A 21,372-nucleotide genomic window follows, 5' to 3' on the forward strand; every position below is an offset into this window, starting at 1 on the left:
AACCAGGGCCCACGGCAGAAAAATATTTGTTAACATTTTGTTTTATACCAAACGTATACAGGGATTTGGGCCCTATCCATTGACTAGTGTCCTGGTTTTCATGTGGTTGGGTTTTGTTTTGTTTTGTCTTATGAAAAAGGGGATAGGAAGAAGAGAGGAAGCAAAACTGGGGAAAGAATGGAGTAAAGTGTTATCTGGGACTTTTTTTTTTTAAGATTTTATTTATTTATTCATGAGACACATAGAGAGGGGCAGAGACATGGGCAGAGCTGGAGAAGCAGGCTCCATGCAGGGAGCTCGATATGGAACTCAATTCCAGGACCCAGGGATCACAACCTGAGTCGAAGGCAGACATTCAACCACTGAGCCACCCAGGTGTCCCATATCTAGGATGTTTTGTTGTTTTGTGTTTTGTTTTTTAGGAGGGGGGGAAGATGGAGAGAGAGTCTCAAACAGGCTTCACACCCAGTGTGGGAGTTTGATTAGACATTAGGGACTCGATCTCACAACCCTGAGAACACGACCTGAGCCAAATCAAGAATCCTATGTTTAACTGACAGCTGCCCAGGCATCCCTAGGATGTCTTAAAATAAGCAAATATTCTCGGAGATCTGAAAGTCCAATGAAAGAACAGTTCTGCATCTAAAGAGAATTTAGATAATCAAATGGCTGCTGAAGATATGCTAAACATAACAACTCAATAGGTACTAATTTTGGCATCAGTCACTAAGTCAATCTTGTCTCTTGCTTAAAAACAAGTAACAAGACAAAACCAAAAAACAGCATGGTAAGGATTCTTAGAAGGGCAAATCCATGTCTGTTATTTGCATTATTTCTGAAGACTGTCTTCTCAGCCTTCTCTCCTCCAACTGAGTGAATTGACTCCGTTCAGGTTAAAGGTAGAGAACAGCGAGGTATTTATTTTAAGGCCATCAAAATCAGGAGCCAGCAAAGAGGTTTCAAGCAGAGTCTCAGCTCTAGTGGGTGATGGCCACCTGGAGCACTTTGGGAGGAAGGAGTCTGGATCCAAATCTGGGTCCAACAGGAAAAGAGAATGCTCTTATGGACTAGTGGTGTTTGCTCTGAGTGGGGAACCAGAGATGGTGGCAGCGTGCATGCTGCTGCTATGCCTTCTCTGGCCTCATCATGCCTAAGCATCCGTACATAATTGGTGCCACCTCCCTGAAGTTGGAGGGTAATGAAGGCCTGAGGTGGGAAAAATGTAAAAGTGGGAGAGGGAAGAGGCAAGCAGTGTGCCAGACACATGGAAGTAATTCACAGTCATCCTCCTGGTGCCAAGATTGAGATCTGAGAGGCTGGCGCTGTGCTAGTGAGTCTGCAGTCAGCTTACTTCCTCTACTGTGTGCCAGTTTCCAGAGTCGGGGTACTTACCATGCATGGCCAAGTGGTGAAACACTGCCTCATATGGGAGTGTGACTGGGACTATTAAGGACCACATCTCTTTGCCTGACTGTAGGAAGGGGAATTAAAGTGTGCAGCTCTATTGAGCAGGATGATGAAGATGCTATGTCCCTAGCAGCTCAGTGGAGCTTATCAAAAGCACATATGGGAATCTCATGGACACAGTGACATAACGTACTCAACTTCCTGAGACTCAGCTTTCAGACTAGGTCTGGATCATTCCTGTGACTGCATTCAGAGAGCCCCACAAACCTTGATTCTCTTTGAGCCCCCGACCCCACAGAAAGGCTTTAAATTAAAGAAACCGCAAGTTTAAAACATAATACATGTAAAACCAAGGGAGGATTTATAACTGCTAAAACCTGTAACAAAAGAAACTCCTGGTTGAGGTGCACACAGATACACTTCATTCTCAGGCTGTGCCCTGAAATGCACCCTGAGGTGGGGGTGAGAGTCAGCAGGTCATCCACACGTTTATTCATGCTTCGGCCAGGCCTGGTAGTCCAAAATCTAATTTTTCCACTGACAATCATAAGATTGTCAACCATGATTAGCAAAATGTTCTAATTTTGATTTGCTGGAATCTGCCCTCTTAACTGAATCTTGGCATTGCTAATGCCAAACAGTTGCTCTGCAAGTTTGCAAGATCAGCTGGCAAAGAGTAGGAGCCTTCTCCCTTAGGGGAGGCATCCAGAGAACCAGATTATGAAGGGCTTGGTAGCTGTGGCACCTGAACCGTAGGAGAAGCCCACCTGCAAATAAAAGAAAAAGTGAAACACACAAGCACACTTTGTGTGCCCTAAAAGAAACAAAACCAACTGAGGTCTGAAATTAAAATTAAGAATTTGACATGCTGGTGGAGGAAAAAGGAAGAATTAAAAAAAAAAAAAAGTAAAGTTAGTGAATTAAAAAAAAAAAATTTCTAGCCCCAGTCTGTGCCAACACGGACATCTGGCAATCTGTGGAGTTTTAATTACCTCTTTACGCCATAGGCCATATTAAGCAAATTGTCCAGCCTGCAAAGAGAAGGAGGGTCTCTGGGTTAATGCCTCACAGATGGCAAGATCGCTCAATGGAACTATTAATAAGAATGCTCCATTTTCAAAGAAGAAAAGCTCAATAACTTTCCCCAATGCTTAGGAGTCTATCCACTGGTAGTTCCCCCTTTTCTGCCTCCAACTATGAGTAATTCATGTTCAGGTCAATGCTAGAGTTTAAAGCAAGTGTCTAATGAAGCTCCCTTTCTTTCAAGGTCTGAATTAATCCCACTCCCCCCCCCTCAGAACATTTGTGTGGATTTCATTTTATATCGTGTGTGAAATCATTAAAAGGGGGCAGTTTCTTACATCGTTCACCTTTTATTACGATTCACCTTTTATTGCAATTAAACTCGTGCATGAAAGGAATACACGTGCATGCACAATGCATAGCAGAATGGATCTTTTCTCTTATTCTAGCTACATTAACTAAATCTTCTTACCACACACATTTTTTGGGGGGAAGAAGGAGTTTGAGGGTTAAGATTTTTTACAATTAGCTTACTATTTACAACCTGAAAGCTCCTCCTAGCAAATTGCCATTATGTTATAATCTCCCTCATGTTCAGTATTTTACTGGAGGACAAGCTATTCACACCATGGGGCAGTAGTAACCATAGTTTCCACCATTAGAAGCCTGCTGGAAAGGCTTTTTACATAAATACTGCATGTGCTCTCACACAAAATAAAAATTAGATGACTTGGACTCTTCATGAAATCATTAACCCTTTCAAATTCCCAGGACAGGACACTGCTGAGGCTGATTTTCCTCCTCGTCATGGCCAGATGGAGGGCCTGCTATCTTTCCATGTGATGTTTGAAAAGGAGAAAAAAAACCAAAAAACAAAAACCCTTTCAATTAAAGGGTAGTTGGGAGATCGTGGAATAAAATAAGTATTTAAAATTATTATGGACACGTCAAAAATGTTCCTATCTCTTGTACAACAAAGGCAGTCAGGTTGATTGGCTTCAAGGAGTGAAACCTGCCTTTCCGAAATGTCCCAGGAGAAGGGAAGTGCCCCAGCACATTGGGAGGGTTGGGTGCCTGAGGAAACATTAACAAGGCTTAGAAAAATCTTCCTTCTTGTCTTCCCAGAATCTGCTGACTTCAGAGTCAGAGTGAAGTTAACACAAAAGAGACTACCTACCCTACAGAGTAACCTGCAGGAGAAAGAGGAGGACAGGCCAAACCATTCTCCCTGGGAGGATCTGCCTCCTGGCCTACACTTTTCTTTAACTTTATTAAAAGCCATTCCCTCAGCCTTAAGTCTAAGGTGTTGAATGTGGCCATTTATTTGTGGATGAACTTTTGTTGAAATGGAACCTTCTGGTTTGGTTAAATGTAGAAATTTTGTTCTAATCCAAGAATCTGAAGTTTAACCAGTCACAGTGGTAAGTTGAAAGGGGGCTTGGAAGAGCATCTGGTCCAACCATTTCATTTTACAGTAGTGGAAACTGAGGCTCAGTGGGGAGGTTCGTTCACACAGGGACTCCTGGGGGCGGAGGTTCTTAGGCTTTGCCCCATCTTTCAGGGCTGTGGGTTTCCCTGGCCCTCGCCCAGCTGTGTATTTGTGTAGCAGGGCCCTTCCCTGGAGGCTGTGCCTACCTGAACCTCTGGGCCTGGTGGTGAAGCGGGCCAGGGTAGCGCCGGTTGGGGGATTGGTAGAGCTGGGACAGCAGCGCCTGGCTGGACTTCTGGCTGGGGTTGTTGGCAAACTTCACAGTAATCGGTTCCGTAGCACCGCTGGGCTTCTGGCCGTTCAGCCCTTTGATGGCTTCTTCTGCCTCGATTCTCTTATCAAACCGGATGAATCCCACCCCTCTGGACACTCCTGGGGAAAGAGAAAGAGCCTTCATAAAGCATGAACAAACCAAACTGGTAAACATCCTTGGGAAGAGATGGGCTGGGCCACATGGATATTCTAGGGGGAGTCAGCCCACTAGTGGGGCCAGGGCTGAGCCTGCCTCCCCAAATCCCTCTCACCCATCAGGATGCATCTGCCTGTGTTTTTGCTACCACGGCTCTGGACCAGTGACTGCCACCCACAGAACACAGGCACCTGTTACATCCATTCCAGCCTCTAGCACTGGCCCGTTCAGTCCTGGTCTCCCTTAGTTGTTGTCACCCATCACTCAGCGTCTAGTCCTGCCATGTGCCCTTCACACCTAGCAACTATGTAATCTATTTGACAAGCAAACTCTGACCACATTACACTCTTTAAAAACATCCTTTATACATTTTTCATAACTTTTCAATTCTTTACCTTGTGCATGGTACCTGTTTCCCACTCCACACACAGAATAACAAACAAAACCCACAAAAACCCTTTCCGTGGGCCCATGTTGCAAACAGATAAGTCAGACTTCTCAGTACGGCATCTAATGCCCCTGATGATGTGGCCCCAAATCCTCTGTTGAGCCTCATGCCAGCCGTATTTACTCCTTGAACAGGTTGTGTTCTTTCTCGACTCCACGCCTTACAATATGTCCTATCCACCTATTTTATAGGATGCATCACATCCACCTAGAAATCTCTATCCCTCCTTTGTGCCAAGTAACTGCAGGTCATCCTCCAAAACCCTGCTCAAACATCACTTCCTTGATGGAGCCTTCGCAACAAGGTGCAGCACACCTTCTCCTGAGCTCCCGTGGTCCCCTGGACAGCCCCTAGCAGGTGCTCATCATACTGGAGTCCAGCAAGGGCAGGACTGTGCCTCCTTTATCCCTGGTCCCCAGTGTCCCTCTGCACAGTGTCTGGGGGGCAGAGCTGCCTTCACTGAGGGTTTGTTGCATGCGTTGAATGATAAACACACGCTAAGCTGCTCTCAGGGGGTGTTTTAAATTGGGATCAGATGTGGAGTAGGTGAAAACATTCGGTCACTAAAAACGCAACCCAGGGCACCTTACATTTCTTACCGAGAGGTGGTGGTTGCCTTTCTTTATTCTGGACAAAGTAGCACAGTACCAGGCCCTGGGTTCCTGTCCCTGTGCTGCTACTAACTAGCCGGGCAGGAGTCAGAGCCTTCACTCTGGACCTCCATTTTCTCATGTGTGAAATGAGGCAGCATGAGGTTCCCTCCAGCTCTACGATGCTGTCACCGGAGCCGGAGCTCTAATGCAGGTTCTTTTCACGCATAAAAGTAATGTTACTTGGTTGAGGGTTGAAAGAGACTTTGAAGGTCATTCAGTCCCACTCACAACCTGATGCCTGAATCTGCTTTACAGCCCTGCCAAGTAGTTTAGCTGCTGCTGGAACAATTCCCATGATGGAGATCTACCTCCTAAGATGGCCCATTTTAGATGTGGGCATTTGATTGGTAAGAAGTCTTTCTCCTAAGTCAAAAATCTACCTACGCATGACCCGTATCTCCTTTACCGTAAGTAACCATTATCTCTCTGCTCCAATGGGTCACAGGGCACTGGCTGCGGCATTGAGACACAAGGAAAGAAATGACAAAGAAACACTTAACCTGTGACTTGATCAACCAGGATTCGAGAGGTGATGATACGGCCATATTGCGAGAAAAGCTGCTCCAGTTCCTTCTGGGTCATGGTTTTGGGAAGGCCGCTAACGTAGAGGTTAGCATCCCTGATTGAGGCAGAGCTCGGACGGGCATATGAGACCTGGGAAAAGGCAAGAGGAGCTAAATCCATTATAGCAACACCCTCCAAGTAGAGGCTGAGTCAACAACTGAAATGGCAGCCCCTCGTCTATCATTCTAACTCATGGTGTCAGTTGAAATAACTCAGTAGTTGAGATTCTTCGCTACTCTTGCAATGGTAACGAGAATCAGGAGAACAGCAATAGAGGAACAAAAGGAGAGTTGGCGATAACTTAAAACAAATGCACAGATAAGGGTCTCTTAGAGCAGAACAAAATAGCTACTGTATGGCAGCTGTTAAATGCAGAACTACCCACGCACGGAGTTCTGAAGATTTACCTCCTGGATGTGGGTGTATAGATGATTTACTGTATCCAACACATAATAATCTTTGAATAAACCAAAAAAAAAAAAAAAAAAAAAAAAAACCTCCATGAAATTCTGCTCTGCAGATTTCTCTCCTTGCCGCCCTCCCCACCCCCAAGCCCTTCGTCTTCAACACATTAAAGCAATCAGGTTCTCTGCAAGATTTTTTATGTCCCGTCCTTTGTGTTGTTCCAATCTGCTCCCACAAGGTCTGCTCTCACTGAATGACAAAGTGCTGGTGAAATGGGGCTTCATGAACATCTGCTTGTGAAACTGGATATGTGACCTTGTCATAACATCTGCAAGAACCAGTTGCCTTCTAACTTTGAGGAGGAGCAGATAAAACCACAATCAACAAAACGAGGGGCGGGGGGAGACGGTGAAGGAGGGAGGGAGAGGGCAGGGGGAGAAAGAAGCGAGCCTCACGGATGGTTATAATAAGTTCGACTTTGTAAATTTGTCCTCCCAGATCTCTCAACTGCTTTTTTTTCCCCCAAAAAGCTAACACAGAAGTGTAAACAGATCTGAAATTCCATCTGCAAGAAGCCAAATCTGTAGCAGTACACATAAGCAAAGCAAACCCCAGCAGTCATTAATTTTAGACTTTCATTTACTTATTTATTTATTTTTTAAGAAAACAACATCAGACATTTGAAATATAATTTACAGCTAGTCTAACAAAAGCACTTTCCTGCTAAAGCTATTTCTGGGGCAGTTATGGCTCAGAATAGATGATGAAAACAGTCATTTCGGAGCACATCTGACAATGTTGGACAGGAAGGGACCTATATGCCTTAGCATTTTTCAGTTGGGAGTTTTATTTAATCCATATAACCAATTTACAAGGCCTGCTAAGACTAGAGGGGTGAGCGAGTGTGCATGTGCTTGTGTACTGCGCACACACAGAAGCCTGGGTACAGAAGAAAGTGTACATGTTAAACTGGACCCTTGGCATCAAGAACTACATCTCGAGTGGTGAAGCAGAGCTTGCATGTGAGAATGGGTCTGACAGTGGATCTAGCAAAGAGGAATGAAGGCTTAGCAGACCCCTCACCCTTGGCACTCGCTCCCACTCCATGACAGAGATGCCAGGTCCCTAAAAATAGATGTTGACTCAACAGATAAAATGATGTGAGTGACGAATCTGCCTCGCTGGTCTCCTCCCTCTATTGGAGCGAGGCAGCCTATCTGCAGTATCTATCTCTTCTAGAAACTCAGGGCTGGCCCCAGTAGGCTGGTTCCCAGCAGAGGGCTGACGTGCAAAGGGACATTTACATGGCCAGTCCCTGGGGAGTGGGGGCTAAAGGAGCAGGAATTTCATGTGACTGCTTGCACAGACCATCACTCCACACAAGGCTCTCCTACCCCATCCTTTGAGGAACAAAGTCTTTCAGGTTATAACCCAGCAGAACTAATTTTTAGGCATGAGAAAGGAGTGGTAGGGAGAAGGGAATAAGAACACTGTAGTGATACATTCACAGTAATAAGAGTACCCCTGTCTCACCCCTGCCAATTATTAGACAAATTAATTACCTGAATTACATTTGTGCTGCCCCATAACATACCCCATAACATACCCTCCTACTTCTATGGCTTTGCTCATGGGGAAAACTTTTCCACCTACTTTCTCAGGCCCTAATCGTATTCTCCTTTAAGGCGCAGCTCCAAAGCCATGTTCTCTTGACAGCTTTCCCTGATCTTACTTCCTCCTAAAAATCCCCCCAACACACTACTAGTGCTCTCAATGAACTGCACCCATGGTCCATACTTAACCCATTCTGACCTTGATTCACCACCTTTCTATCTGGTCTGCTGATCTCATTGTGGTCATGGTGTGTGTGTGTGTGTGTGTGTGTGTGTGTGTGTGTGTGTGTGTGTTATTCATCTTTGTGGGCTCTACCTTGCAGCACAGAGCCTCATACCTGTAGAATGCTCAACGCTGACAGAAAGAATAAATGAACATGCCCATAAAACATACTGAACAATGTAGGTGTTGGTGATTCTCTGGGGCTAACTGCAGCTTGGGTTTCTCCACTTAGGGGCCTCACCAAGAGTTAAGCATCCAGAATCATAGCTGTGTTTCCCTATTAAGCTAAGAGCTAAGAGATAGGTTTCCTATTCCCCGGGGTCTGGGGTTGGAAGGACTGAAAGGAGATGGTTCTATGACTAGACATCACCTAGAGGCCTTCTCTTAGCAAACATTTCCTGAGGATCTGCTATGCAGCAGGCACCGTGCTGTGTGCTGGGGATGCCCAACAAGCGAGAACAAAGAGTGGTTTCTTGCTCTAAAGGATTTCCAAGTCCAGTGGGGACAACACACAGGAGGTACCCAATAAACATGAGTTGAATGCAAGAATGGCACGCATATGGACCAATTACCACAATGCCCCAGGATGTGTGCTATTCCAGGGCTAGAGAGCTGGGACTGGAACACAGAGAAGGGAAGACTACTAGCCCTTCTGATAAAGGGTTAAAAGGGCCAAGAAGAAGACAGAGCCGAGGTGAGACTGGTTGTGAGAGAGGTGTGTGGTGGGGACAGGGACCGGTGGTCTAGTGATAGCCCTCCTCTGCTGTGAGGACATAAGATGATGACAGTCAAGAGCTTAGTGCAGAGCCTGCTGGACATGCAATGGATACTAATGACCTTGACACCCAATGGTCTGGGCAGCCAGAGCTGGGGGAGGAGGTGGGCTGGGGACAGACCTGCTAGGAAAAGAAGCTGCCACTGGAAAGTCATTGGCAGAACCAAAACCATTTCCCCAAACCTCATCCGGGGAGAATTGCTGCCACACAGCACAGCACAGAGCCAAAACAAGGCCCAAAGATGAACATGGCACTTAGATCATTCACCAAACCTAACTCCTGCTTAGTTGTTCTCCTTTACTTGGAGCCTTAAGGCTTTTGTTCCCTCAATCCCCTGTCCAGGAACTCTGTAGAAGTGGGTGTGGGCAAAAATGACAGAAAAAGGACCTCCTTTTTAAATTAGCATTTAATATCTGAGTGCTTGTCCTGGTATTTGCACTTTTAAAGTGCTTCAGACCTTTATGAAATCCCGAGTGACTACAGGCATCAGGCACTTCGTTGTGCTAAAACATTTCTCAAAAATTATCCACTCCTAGCCCCGGCAGAGGGCCTGCCATTGCTGTTTTGTTAACCCCACTAAACTAGTGGCCTAGAGCCCAGGGCTTCCAGGGCTAAAGGCGGCGCCCAGGACAATCACGTGCCTCTGACTTTCAGGATCCTCCTCAATTCATTCCCCCAGAATCCCTGAAGACAGGGCTGGCATTTCTAGGCCGCAATGATCTTGCTCTGGAGCTCAGAAAGAGCTGGGAGCTGGGCAGCCACTCCTTTCTCTCTGGGTAAGGGTGGCCCAAGGCAGGTGACTTTACACATGATCTTGATAAAAGATTTACAGTCTCTCCAAAGTCCCCATCTCTACAGGCTCGACCTAACTCAGCGCTCTGCAAGCGCAACAGTACAGCGTGACGTAAGCCCTGACTGTGGGCTGGCCCCGGCGCTCACTAGCTGTGCGACATGGGGCAATTTGGTCTTGATAAATCTCAGTTTCTCTACTGGTATAAAGGGGGACAATTTTCCTTTGGTGAAGGACTGAGATAATAGATTTAATGTGTATAGCAGATTCCTAGGACTTAGTAGATCTCCAGTAAATATTATTATGTGGTAGGTACTACAGGCTTTTGTGGGCCAGCGTGGAACTCTAGCCCCATTGGACACACCTCAGTTTTACTGCACAAACATCTGGGATACCACCAGTGAGCACCTAGAGAGGCACCGCTGTCCTCCTCCATCAGCCTAGGGGAGTCATCCTTTACGACTTGGCTGCCATGCATTTTCTCTAGCACATTCCTACAGATTCCGCTGTACTTCCCAGTTTCCACAAAGTACTTCCTAGTTTCCAAAATGACTTCATAAGGTGCTGCCAGTGATTCTCACCAACATGGTATGGCAGGCCCAGGGCTGGGGCTGCCCCTCCCGTGCTGCCCAGCACTCGCAGGCTCCACTCCCTGCTCACAGCCAGGCCTTGGCCTGCGCACGGCGGGAAGGACAGCACAGCCTGGGGAGAAACCTATCCCGAATCCTCTGGCCACCCCTCCCCTCCTGTCTAATGTGCCACGGTACAGGAAAAGGAGAGGACTGGGAAAGCTGATAAATGCTCGCTTTGGGGTGCTGAGAAGCTGGTAGGATAAAGACGTCTTCCTCTGCCTTGGAAAGGTGCTCCTTTAGCAGAATCCTGGCCTTAGAAGAAGATGAGAGAGTTCATTCATTCCTCCCCTTCCTGAGCACTTCCTGTCTGGCAGGCCCCGTGCTGGGTGCTGGGTGCTGGGTGCTGGGTGCTGGGTGCTGGGTGCTGGGTGCTGGCGGTGCCTCTGCTTCAAGGACCCCGTGGTCCAGTGAGGAAGTGAGCAAGTAAATGACGGGTGCCGTACAGGGCCTGTCCCGGGCAAGGGGCTCCTCATTTCCCACCCGGGTGTTAGCTTCTGAGTGCAGGGAGCCCCTGGGGTGGCAGTCCAGGCCTCTCAGTGCCCCCGCTCCCCCGCCCAGGGGACGTACTGGGACCACTGGGACAGGCTTCAGGAAAGGCAATGGGCACGGGGGCCTCAGCTGCTGCCTGCTCCCTTCAGCAGCCAGACACAGCTGGAAGTGCACTTTCCGGCCCAGGCTCTGTACTGTGGGAGCAGGCTCTGCTTTCGTGGGGGAGGCCTGTGGGGTCCATAGCACCTGTGACAAGGGCTGTCAAAGTGTGGGGTTCTGTGTTAGGAAGCCCATTGTGTTCAGGAAATCCATCCAGGATGAAATCCGTAATAAAGGGGACTTTAGGATTTAATACACCTTTCTCTTTTCGTCTTCTCTCTCAACCGACTTACAGCTAGGATGTGGAAAACAAGGGCATCACTTGTTAGGCCCCCTCAAAATAGAGTAAGGATCTCTGTCATTGACTGGATGGTTTCATGAGCCGGGCATTCTATTCACAAAACTGCTAATCTCTACAACTGCGGCTCAGGGTAAGTGGAAATAAAGGTGACAGGTGCCATCGGCGATCCCAGTAGAAAGCACCATCCTTCAAATCTGCTCCACAGAAAGTTTGGTGTTGGAAGTGGCCTGCAAAGGTCTGGGTGAGACCCCAGGTAGCCAGCCACCCGCATAATGCGCTACACAGGAAGCTCACTACTTCACGAGGCACCACGCCCCATCACTGGCCATCACTGATTATTGGCAAGCTCACCCTTCCACTGAGTTCAAACCTGTCTCTTCTATAGCTTCCATCCTCCTCCTATTTCTGTTCTAGCTCCACACACTAGGACAGGAGCATCCTTCCTGTCCACATCACCCCTTATCTCGTGGGTTTCTCTCGTTGGGAGGTGTTAGGGCAGTAAGCAACTGTATTTTGAGACGGGCCATTCCAAGGAAGTTCTTGCTTATGTTACTTTAACTGCCACTGAGCATCTATTTCTGAAATGGAAAAGAGACAAAGGTTAAGAGCAAGGGCTTTGGGGCTAGAAAGATATGGATTTAAATCCTGATTACTTACTAGCTACGTAAGCTTGGGTAAGTCACAACCTTTCTGAGCTGTATCACTTGAATAACATAGATTAGAAGCTTTCTAACAGAGCACTTGGAGCATGAAACAAGCTACTGCGTATAAGATTTCTAGGCACTCTGGAGCACCTGGGTGGCTCAGTCATGTAAGCATCTGACTTTTTTTATGATTTTATTTATTTATTCATGAGAGACACAGAGAGAGGCAGAGACACACACAGGCAAAGGGAGAAGCAGGCTGCATGCGGGGAGCCCGATGTGGGCCCCGATCCTGGATCCTGGGATCACGCCCTGAGTTGAAGGAAGGCGCTCAACTGCTGAGCCACTCAGGCATCCTGCATCTGACCCTTAATTTCAGCTCAGGTCATGATGTCAGGGTCATGAGATCGAGCCCCATGTTAAGCCCTGTGCTCCCGGCAGGGAGTCTGCTTGAGATTCTCTTCCTCTCCCTCTGCCCTTCACCCTATTCTCTCTCTAAAATAAATACATAAATAAATCTTTAAAAAAAAGATTTCTAGGCACTATCCCGGGCACACAGGAAGTGCTCAATAAATAGCAGCTTTGATATTACTGCTCTGGCCTTACGTGAGACCCTGCAGGAACAGAGATGAACACAACAATCCCTGACATGCAGGACTATTAGTCTAGCAGAGGAGACACATACAGAGACCCACCATTTCAGAAGATCAGGGCACAGATTTTCCCCAATCTGTTGTAACGCCCTACTCTCTGAGCAAGTGCAAACTCCCCAGAGCATATAGATCCCTGCGGGATACTCATTCCAAAGAGACAGGAGAAATGGCAGCAGGGAACAGACTCTGGTGCCACCAGGGCCTTCTAGAAGCAAACCCTTGCGGGTACCTCTGATCCCACCTCCGGGAGCAGGAAGAGAAGAAAAAAGCCGGCTGGCTTCTAGAAACAACAGCTTTGATTGTGAGGATAAGCTTGCCCCCCGCCCCCCCGCCCCGTGCCTGTGGCTGCAGCCCTGCCCACAGGCAGAGCAGGTGTCTGCTTATGTGGCCCCACTCCTCATACTTTCCCCCACCTGGCACCTGATACATGATATTCTTTTATCAGGGGTAAGACCCCATGGTCATGTTTCTAATGAGCCCTGATGGTGCCACTTCTCCCTCTTAAAGACGTTCAGTGGGTCTTCAGCACCTTGAGATGGATGTTCACATCCCATGTGGGAGCGCTGACGGCCCTCTGGGATCTGGGCCAACCTCTCGTCTCCTGCTAACTCTCATGCGCCCTGTGCCTCAGTTCAGATTTAAAAAGGTCAGTTTTCTGAATATGCACTTAATGTTTCTACTTCTCTTGGTTCATCATCATGTCAAAATGAACCCCTACCCATCCCCACAGACCCCACCTGAACGCTGCCTCCTCCACAAGGCCTGGGCACAAATGACTGCTATCTCCTTGAACTCTACAGATGACACACATTTCCATGGCAGCAGCTTTCACAGTACCTCCATCATGGTGTTTAAGAGTATCTGGGAATATCATGAGAATATCTGGCATACAGTAGACTGGATAAGTATTTCTTTTTAAAAAAATGGTGGGGTGATCTAGTCATATGCCTACAACTTTAACAGAGTCCGTTAAATTACCAAGGGGCTTTCCTTAGTACAAGGATCTTGCCATGTGTCTAGCAGTCCCCAGAAGGTAGGGATGTGCTAAAGGTTCCACGGGCTGGTTAGTGGAAGAGCTGGTCTCAGACTTAGAGCTTAAGACAGTCTTCTCACTAAACTGCAACTCCTGATCTTGCCTTATGGAAGTTTGATAAGGTGACTGCAGCCACTTGGGAGCCCCACTCTACTTCCCACCACACAAGAGCCTCTATATATGCTGCCTGAGTCTCAGTAAGACTCAAGACTCTGGCCTTACTTTCTTATGCATCTTTGAAGAATGTACAGTTCTGAAACATGTAGATGGGGACAAACCTTCCCGCTTATGTGATTTTCGCCTAGGGGGTAACCCTACTCACTTTTGTCTTCATTCTGGGGAGCATTACTTGAGCAGCCTGCTATAAACCATGATGACCGAGAAGTGAGGTATTATTCGTTCTGTTTTCTGGGTGACAAACTCTGGCTCGGTGAGATCAAGTACTTGTCCAAGGTCACACAGCCAAGCTAAGACAAAGCTGGATATGACTCCAAGCTCTGGGATCTTTCCACTATGTCAGGCTAACTTGGACAGTGAAATAAAAGCAGTGTGCTTGGCGCAAACTGCTACTTTCCCTGGAAAGTTACCAAGCTGACAAGATCACGCTATAATATTTTATTAGTGAGATTGTCAGAGCTGGAAAACACCATTTTGCAGATGAGGAAATGAATCCAGAGAAGTAAAGTAAGTTGCCCAAGGTCATCCTGGTAGTTTTTGACAGAGCTGGGACCTGACTGACTCTTCATCTTAACTCAGGGCTCTTCTGAATGGACAACAAAGGGGAAGGGAAGTGGGATTGGCTCTATGACCTGTGACAGACCAGCTGACTTGCCTTGGGGCTTCATGATGGCCACAGAGAAGAGAGTATTCCCCACAGTTGCTGTTGTTCTAAGCGAGCACTGTCCAATAGAACTTTCTGGGATCATGAAAATGTTCTGGATTGTGCCGTTCGATGGTGGCCACTAGCTCCATGCAGCTACCGAGCACTTCAGATGTACCTAGCATGACTGAACTTTCCATTTTACTTATTTTTAATTCATTTAAATTCAGATTTAAGAAGCCCTGTGTAGCTAGTGGCTACTCTACTTGAGAACAGTGTGAAGCCTAGAAACGTCACAAAAACACAGAATCTCCGAGCTCAAGGGACTTTCAGGTCAGACTCCCATGTGGTATAGGAATCTCTTCTACGTCACCCCAATGACTCTATCAGGATGTCCCCGACAAACAGAGACTCATTCCCACCCAAGGCAAATGTTCTGCCCTGATGGCTGCAACGGGTCTCTTCCCGGATTCCTGCAATACAGGATGGAGCCTCAGAGGCACTGCAGGCTTCTTTTCCCATAGAGAACAGAAGAGCAACCAGCGTGGATGAACCTCTGAGGCCTGCACCATCTTTGCTGTCTTCCCCACTTGCCTCTGGACACCCGTTAGCATGGGACCCAGATACCAAGGGCAGGTAGCCCAGGCTGGATGCCTGGAAGCCCGAATCCACAGTTCTCCTAACAGCCACGGCTAGCTGGCTTCTTGAAGGCAGCTCACATCCTACTGCTGGCTTCTTCCCCACTTGCAGACAGCTAATGCCCCCAAGCCCCATTCCACACACTTCTGAAACCACGTGTCCTCTCAGCCTGGATCCATCTGATTTTCTTTTGTAATCCAGACCCAGGACACTGGGGATGACCTTTAAGATCCTGAAATCACAACAACCTCACTGGGCAGGGAGAGCAGGGATAGACACCTGTCCCTGAGATTACTCACTTGGAGGAAGTCAGCTGGGAACCGGGGAGCAGAGCGAGCGAACAGAAGCTCTCACAGGAGAGAAAGAGCAGCCTGGTACAACTGGGGTACACAGCTCTCCAGTTTCCCCTGCTGTGGCTACATGCCCTCCCTCTCTTGGCTCCTTGGGGATTCAATGATCCAGCCTCCCCTGCTGACTTTGGCAGGGGAGAGCTCCCACACTGCTCTGTCTCTAGCTGTAATGGAGGAGGAGAGAAAAATGCCTTTTTATTATTAATAAGATTGGGGGAGGCAGTCTATCATTTCTGGGTGGGGTGATACCCGTCAGCAAAAAAATGATCTGCTAACTGTCCGGGAAGCATTAAGAGCAGTGATAGGAGAAATAATTGCTTATGCCGAGTGCAAAGAAAAGATGCTTCAGCGGAACGAAGGCCTTTAGCAAGGCAGGTGGATTGAGGGGGGGAGGGAGGGAGGGGAGCGCAGCGCCCTGATGACCCTTGGCAAGTGGAAGAAGCGGGAGGGGCAAACTGGACTGAGCAGAACTCCAGTGCCAGAGACCCCTGGAGGCCCCGTTAGGCTATTAGAACAAGGCGAGTGTGGAGAAATGGCTAAGCAGCCTCCCAGCACCGAGATGCCCGGATACAGGGGCTCAGTCTGTTGTCCTTCCCAGAGAAGGGAGGTTTTCTCCTTCTGAAAAGCCTTCACTCACACCTTCCACTTCTCCAGTCCTTCTCCCTCCGGAGCTGGGCTGCTGCCTTGTGATAAAGCCTCCTTCCTACTCTCACGGCCCCTCTCCTGACTGAGTGCCAACCTCCTTGGGTTCGCTCTGAGTGGCTGAAGCAGCCTTTGTCCCCTCATTCCTGCTCCAGTCCTGAAATCACTCACACCTCCGGTTTGCACAAAGCTGTACTCTGGGAACGTTTTCTTAAAAAACCATATTTTTATAATTTGAGTAATAGCTTAATGCAATTATTAGAAAAAGGCAAGACACAACATCATTTGTAAGCCTGTAATGCAATGAGAAAAGGAAGGAAATATATAAAATGGTGTTTACAGTATTGAGTTGGGAATGGCTGATACTGCCTTCATTATATGGTAACCTATTTTCCAAATTATTTATAAATATGTATGCCTTGCTTTTAAAATGAGTAACAAAGCTCCTAAAGAGCTGATGAAAACCAATGTCTAAGGCTGACAAAACCTAGCCCCGTAGCCTGCAAGCTGCTGGTTTCATTCGTCAAACACCCCAAGTGACACACCATTGCCAGATGAGCCTTCTTGGAACTTCCCTTTGACCAGGTCCCTCTCCTGCTCAAACCTCGCACAGCTTCCTACTCCCAGCTTCTCTGCCCCCAAACCGATGGAAACCCCCGCAGCCCGACAGCCCCATCTCATGGCAGTAGAGTTGGCCCTTTGTGTGTCTGTGTCCCAAGTGAGACAGGAGCTCCCCATGGAGGCAGAGCAATGACCACTGCTTTACTCATGCTCCTTGAACTCAAGTTAAAATCCAAACTGGTGTCCCACTACCCTGAAAGGCTTAGTGGGAGTGATTCCAAATCCTCATATTCCACTTTGGGTCACTTTTTACTGAAGCTTTTCAGTGTAACTTGAATATCAACACACACTTTCTGTAAAGATATCCCTTTTGAAGGTACTATAGACCATCTCATTTTGTTACTAATTAATGCAACAAAGAGTTGGAATGCTACAGCTGGATTCGATGCAGGGCTTCCTAGTAAGAGGCTGAAATTACAGTGTGGACTCCGAAGCTACTGTTTTAGAGCACGTGGAGACAGGCAAGAGCCCAGGACAGGGACGGGCATCCAGAATCCACAGCCATTTCACCCACTGCTTCCCAGAGTCTGAAGGGATCTCCATTGGAGACAAGTGAGGAAAAAAGCTAATCAAAAATGCATTCCAAAGCCCTAAACGGGGCAAATCATCTCCACTGGGTTCAGAGTTGAAATCCTCAGAAAAGACTCAGTTTCCCAAGTGGAGCACCAGGCTGGTCTGGCAAGCTAGATGTGGAAGCCCATGGTCCATGCCATGCTCGCTGACACACGTGGATGAGAGAATGCCCAGGGCACTGCCCTCTCGGGGTCTCCTAAATCCCAGGACCTAGCACAGAGCCTGGAAAGCAGGGATTCAAGAAGAAACAGCCTCAAGTCAGGTCTATCCACAGATTGATGGCAAAAGCCTCAAACCATGGGTCTGTTTACTGAGGGACCCGGAGGGACCACACAGTTTGTTTCCTTTTTTTAGCTCCTAAAAATGCCGGAGAGTATAACCTGTGTGTGTGTGTGCAGAGCCAACACACACCCACACAATCTTACAGAATGCATGACCTTCCAACACTTATGACCCATTGCCAGAGTTATTTTTGAAACACACTTCCTGTCTCCAAATCTCACTTACCAACTGTGTGATCCTGGGCAAGTCTCCTAACCTCTGTGGGCTGTAGTTTCCTCAACTGTACGAAGGAGTGAGGAGTACTTCTTACCGGGCTTCTTAAGTAGAATTAATGTATGTAAAGCCCCCAGCCCTAGAGCTCCTTCAAGGATTCAATCCTATCAAGCATGTGAAGGGGCTGGAATACTGTTGGACACAGAGTAAAATATTCAATATAAGGTAGCATTACTATTATTAATTATTAGTATAATAAGTCATTATTATCATTTCCTTTTAAGCTCATGCTCACATATTAAGCAGCTCTGCTTGTAGCAGGATCCTTCACAGGACCTTTGGATGCTAACTCAGCTCAGCTGCTGGTCACTTGCGTGCCTTTGCACAAGTCATGTCATCTTTGAGCCTGGCCACTTTCTCCCACTAAACGAGTTATAATCCAAAGAATAATCCATCTGCAGTCACATGTCTGCAAACATGTACTAGATGTTCCTAGGAGATCACTGTAATGCACGTTTCCAAAGAATATGCTTGTTTTTTCCAGATAGGCACATTATCAGCAGTCATCCATGCTACTTGTAGGGGCTTAATTAACGAGTCATGCTCTCTCTCTCTGCTTTGATGTTGTGTCTAGGCTAAGATTGTATTCTCTTTGAGGACAAAGGCCTGGCCTTGCCCTCCAATGCCCTCGGTATTGGCACATAGTCATATTACATCCCCCTTACTAAAGGGGTGATGAAAATCTGTTAACTGGGAACCATCATTTGTGGGCACCTTCCCCTAGCAGCCCAGTAACGAACCATTTACTTCCAATAGGCAAAACAGTGTTTGTGTATCCAAATTTGACTCCAGAAGCTGCCACCTGCTTGTCCACAGGCCAACTATTAAGTTTTGTTTGGCCTGACCACCTATGCTTTAAAATTTTCAAGTTGGTTTCCAACCTTTAAAAATTGAGAGATTAAAAAAATTTTTTTTTCAATTATTTTATTGAATAATTGGAAGATCTGGCAATAATCAGGGCTTAAACAATCAGCAATAGCTGAAGACGGGCTGCTGTTTTTATTGCTCACCAAAGTCTCACCACTCCCTCAGGGCTTTCTAGAACTATCCCTGAATTGAGCTGCTAATCATTAATCATCAAAATTTAGGAATTAACTCTTGTTTTGCCTGTAACCACACTGTGCATTACATTTAAAGTGGGGTGTTTTTACACGAAGCAGTCCAGAAAGGTGAGAAGGAGGGATAAACTTGACCACATCTTGCAAACATGTGCTAGATGATTCTGGGGAGATCTCTGTAAAGCATGCTTCCGGGATACTTGTGTTTTCCAGATAGGCAAGTTATCTATTCCTTCATGGGAGTCAGAGCAAAGAGATAAATCTCGTGTCACTTATCAAAGCAAACTGAAGCAGAAGTAAACAGTGGCCTGAAAGGCAGAAAAGCAATTTTAAAAAATTAATAAATGATGAGACTATTAACAGCACATGAAAAGGGTTTGCTTTTTTCCCCCCTCCCCTTTAATATGATTTTTACCTTAAACATTGTGTCCCTTTAGGAAAGGGAAGAAAAGTTAATAAAGGAACCTATCACTCAAACTTAATTTTTAGTATGGCAAATAAACTGCTTTAATGAAAGGGCTGAAATCCCTAGGTTTGCACATTAAATTTTCATCCGTAGTAGAGAATGGAAATTATTGATTCAGTCGTGGCATCATGCATTCTGAATCCTACGGTACCTCGGAAGCCCACGTTACTGCTGGGTGCAAATGTGTTGGCAGCCTTTTGATGCGGGGTGAGCCCAGGGTGGGTGAGGGGGTGGCACAGACTGTCTCCTCACAGAATGAAAATAATCAATGTTCCTTGTCTGTATGGTTCACCTAGACAAAGCACTGCTTCCAACGGCATGATGGATCAGGGGGTGCATTCTGAGATCAGAAAAGCCGGGTCCAATCAGTCTTACAGGAAGCCCAACAGCTTCATGGAATATTTAAAAAAAAAAAAAAAAAGGCAGAATGGATGGCTGATGATTTGATCCTAAACTCTTGGGAAGGTTTGGGTTTCAAGAAAACTGTAGAGGAAAGAAAAGTACTTTCTCAGTTCAAGGTCAGGGTGTCCATCAAGGGAAGAGTAAATGTCTGACATTCTAATGCTGAACTAGATAGCACAGAAAAATCAATCAAACCCACAAATACAGCTCTCCACCTGGTGTGGCCTCAACAAACAGCCAGGGACGTGAGCCTCCCATCTTCACCTAAAGCATAAAAATAGGTATGTTTTTCCTTTGAAAGAAATTAATCCTCCTGCCTCTCAGAGGACTACCCCATAATTAAACAACTCTTAATTATTTCTCCAGTAGATAACTCATAGGGATTGATTGTAAGATGAGATGGAGGCAGCCTGAGTCAGGCCCATTTTGGGGTCTGTGTGCACCATAGCCCGTATGAGGTCAGGAAAGCAATCATTTTTAGAAATAAAACTAAACTCAATTACAAAAGTAAAGCTGCTTAAAATAAAGGAAGGAAGGAAGACAATCATATAATATATTACAAAAAGAGAAGGTTTTGGTTTTGGTTTTGTTTTGATTACCTCCTAGAGCTAAGGTTATCTTATACCAATAGTCTCCTCTGTCAGTCTGGATGTTGGAAAAGTAGCTCTGTTGAACCCAAAAGTTCTGCTTTTGTGTTTTCATACGCTGAGAGCTGGTGCCATCTATAGATTTCCATTCTGGGAGAGGTTTCTCTTTTGTCCTACTTTGCGTCAGACCTGCTGTCGTGAGGATAAGAGCGCCCAGGAGACACCTCCCTGTGGTTTAATAGGCTATGAAGGATGGGACTCATTAATGGGCTGGCAGCTGTCCCCAAGCGGACACTGCCTGGAGGGGGCGGGGGAAGCGGGGGAAGAGAGGCTGAGGAGGAGAAAGCTCCATCCAGGAGACCACCACTGGCTGTCGGAGGGGGCCCTCAAAGCAAACAGCATGCTTCCTCAAGGATCCCTACAAGGTGAAGTCTGAATGGGGAGAGTGACAACCCAGGCACAGAAACCTGTCTGGAGGAGCAGGCTCTGGGTGACTGTTTCTCTTTTTCGAATTAAAACAATCCCATCTGAGATATGATCTACAGCCCTGATTATTTTCCAATTGCTCCAATGCCAGTTTTTCTGTCATTCCTCTACTATGTTCCTATGTAGCCATCCCTATTACACCAGGGTTTATTTATAACTGATTTTTTTCTTTTCCAGTCTCAGGAGACTAACTGTCCACCTTTAGGTAAAGCCAAACTGTTCAGCCCGGCACACGAGGCCCCTGCCCACCTCCCATCCAAACTTAGGCCATGCTATTCTGTATGCTGTTCCCCACTCATAATGTTTACGTTCATTTCCACAGCTTCCCATGTGTGGTTCCCCCTGTCTAGAACAGCTTCCCTGCCCCAGCTTCTTCCCATGGCTCAGTTCTGGCCATCTTTGCAGACTTGGGCTCACAGGTCTTCTTCGTGGACCCTGACACCCCATCTGCCCTCTGGTCCCTTCCCTCTACTCAGCCTGCATTTCATTCCTTGTAATGATCTGTGTCCCCCACTTAGTGCA

The 21,372-nt window shown here is 46.9% G+C and overlaps 1 protein-coding gene across 8 annotated transcripts in view; it reads right to left on the reverse strand.

The window, feature by feature from the left end:
- Positions 1-21,372, reverse strand: part of ELAVL4 (ELAV like RNA binding protein 4) — a 90,229-nt gene that overhangs the window by 3,978 nt on the left and 64,879 nt on the right. For 7 of the 8 annotated variants that reach the window (XM_038558078.1, XM_038558081.1, XM_038558082.1 and 4 more), the window contains 3 exons: positions 5,930-6,083; positions 4,066-4,291; positions 2,400-2,438 (listed from right to left, as the gene is read on the reverse strand). In XM_038558078.1, coding sequence (XP_038414006.1) covers positions 2,400-2,438; positions 4,066-4,291; positions 5,930-6,083 — 419 coding nt within the window. Of the gene's footprint in view, positions 1-2,399; positions 2,439-4,065; positions 4,292-5,929; positions 6,084-18,794; positions 19,218-21,372 lie in introns of those variants that run through there. The other variant, XM_038558085.1, reaches the window with a different exon arrangement.

Source organism: Canis lupus, chromosome 15 (assembly GCF_011100685.1).
Source record: "Canis lupus familiaris isolate Mischka breed German Shepherd chromosome 15, alternate assembly UU_Cfam_GSD_1.0, whole genome shotgun sequence".
Taxonomy (NCBI): domain Eukaryota; kingdom Metazoa; phylum Chordata; class Mammalia; order Carnivora; family Canidae; genus Canis; species Canis lupus.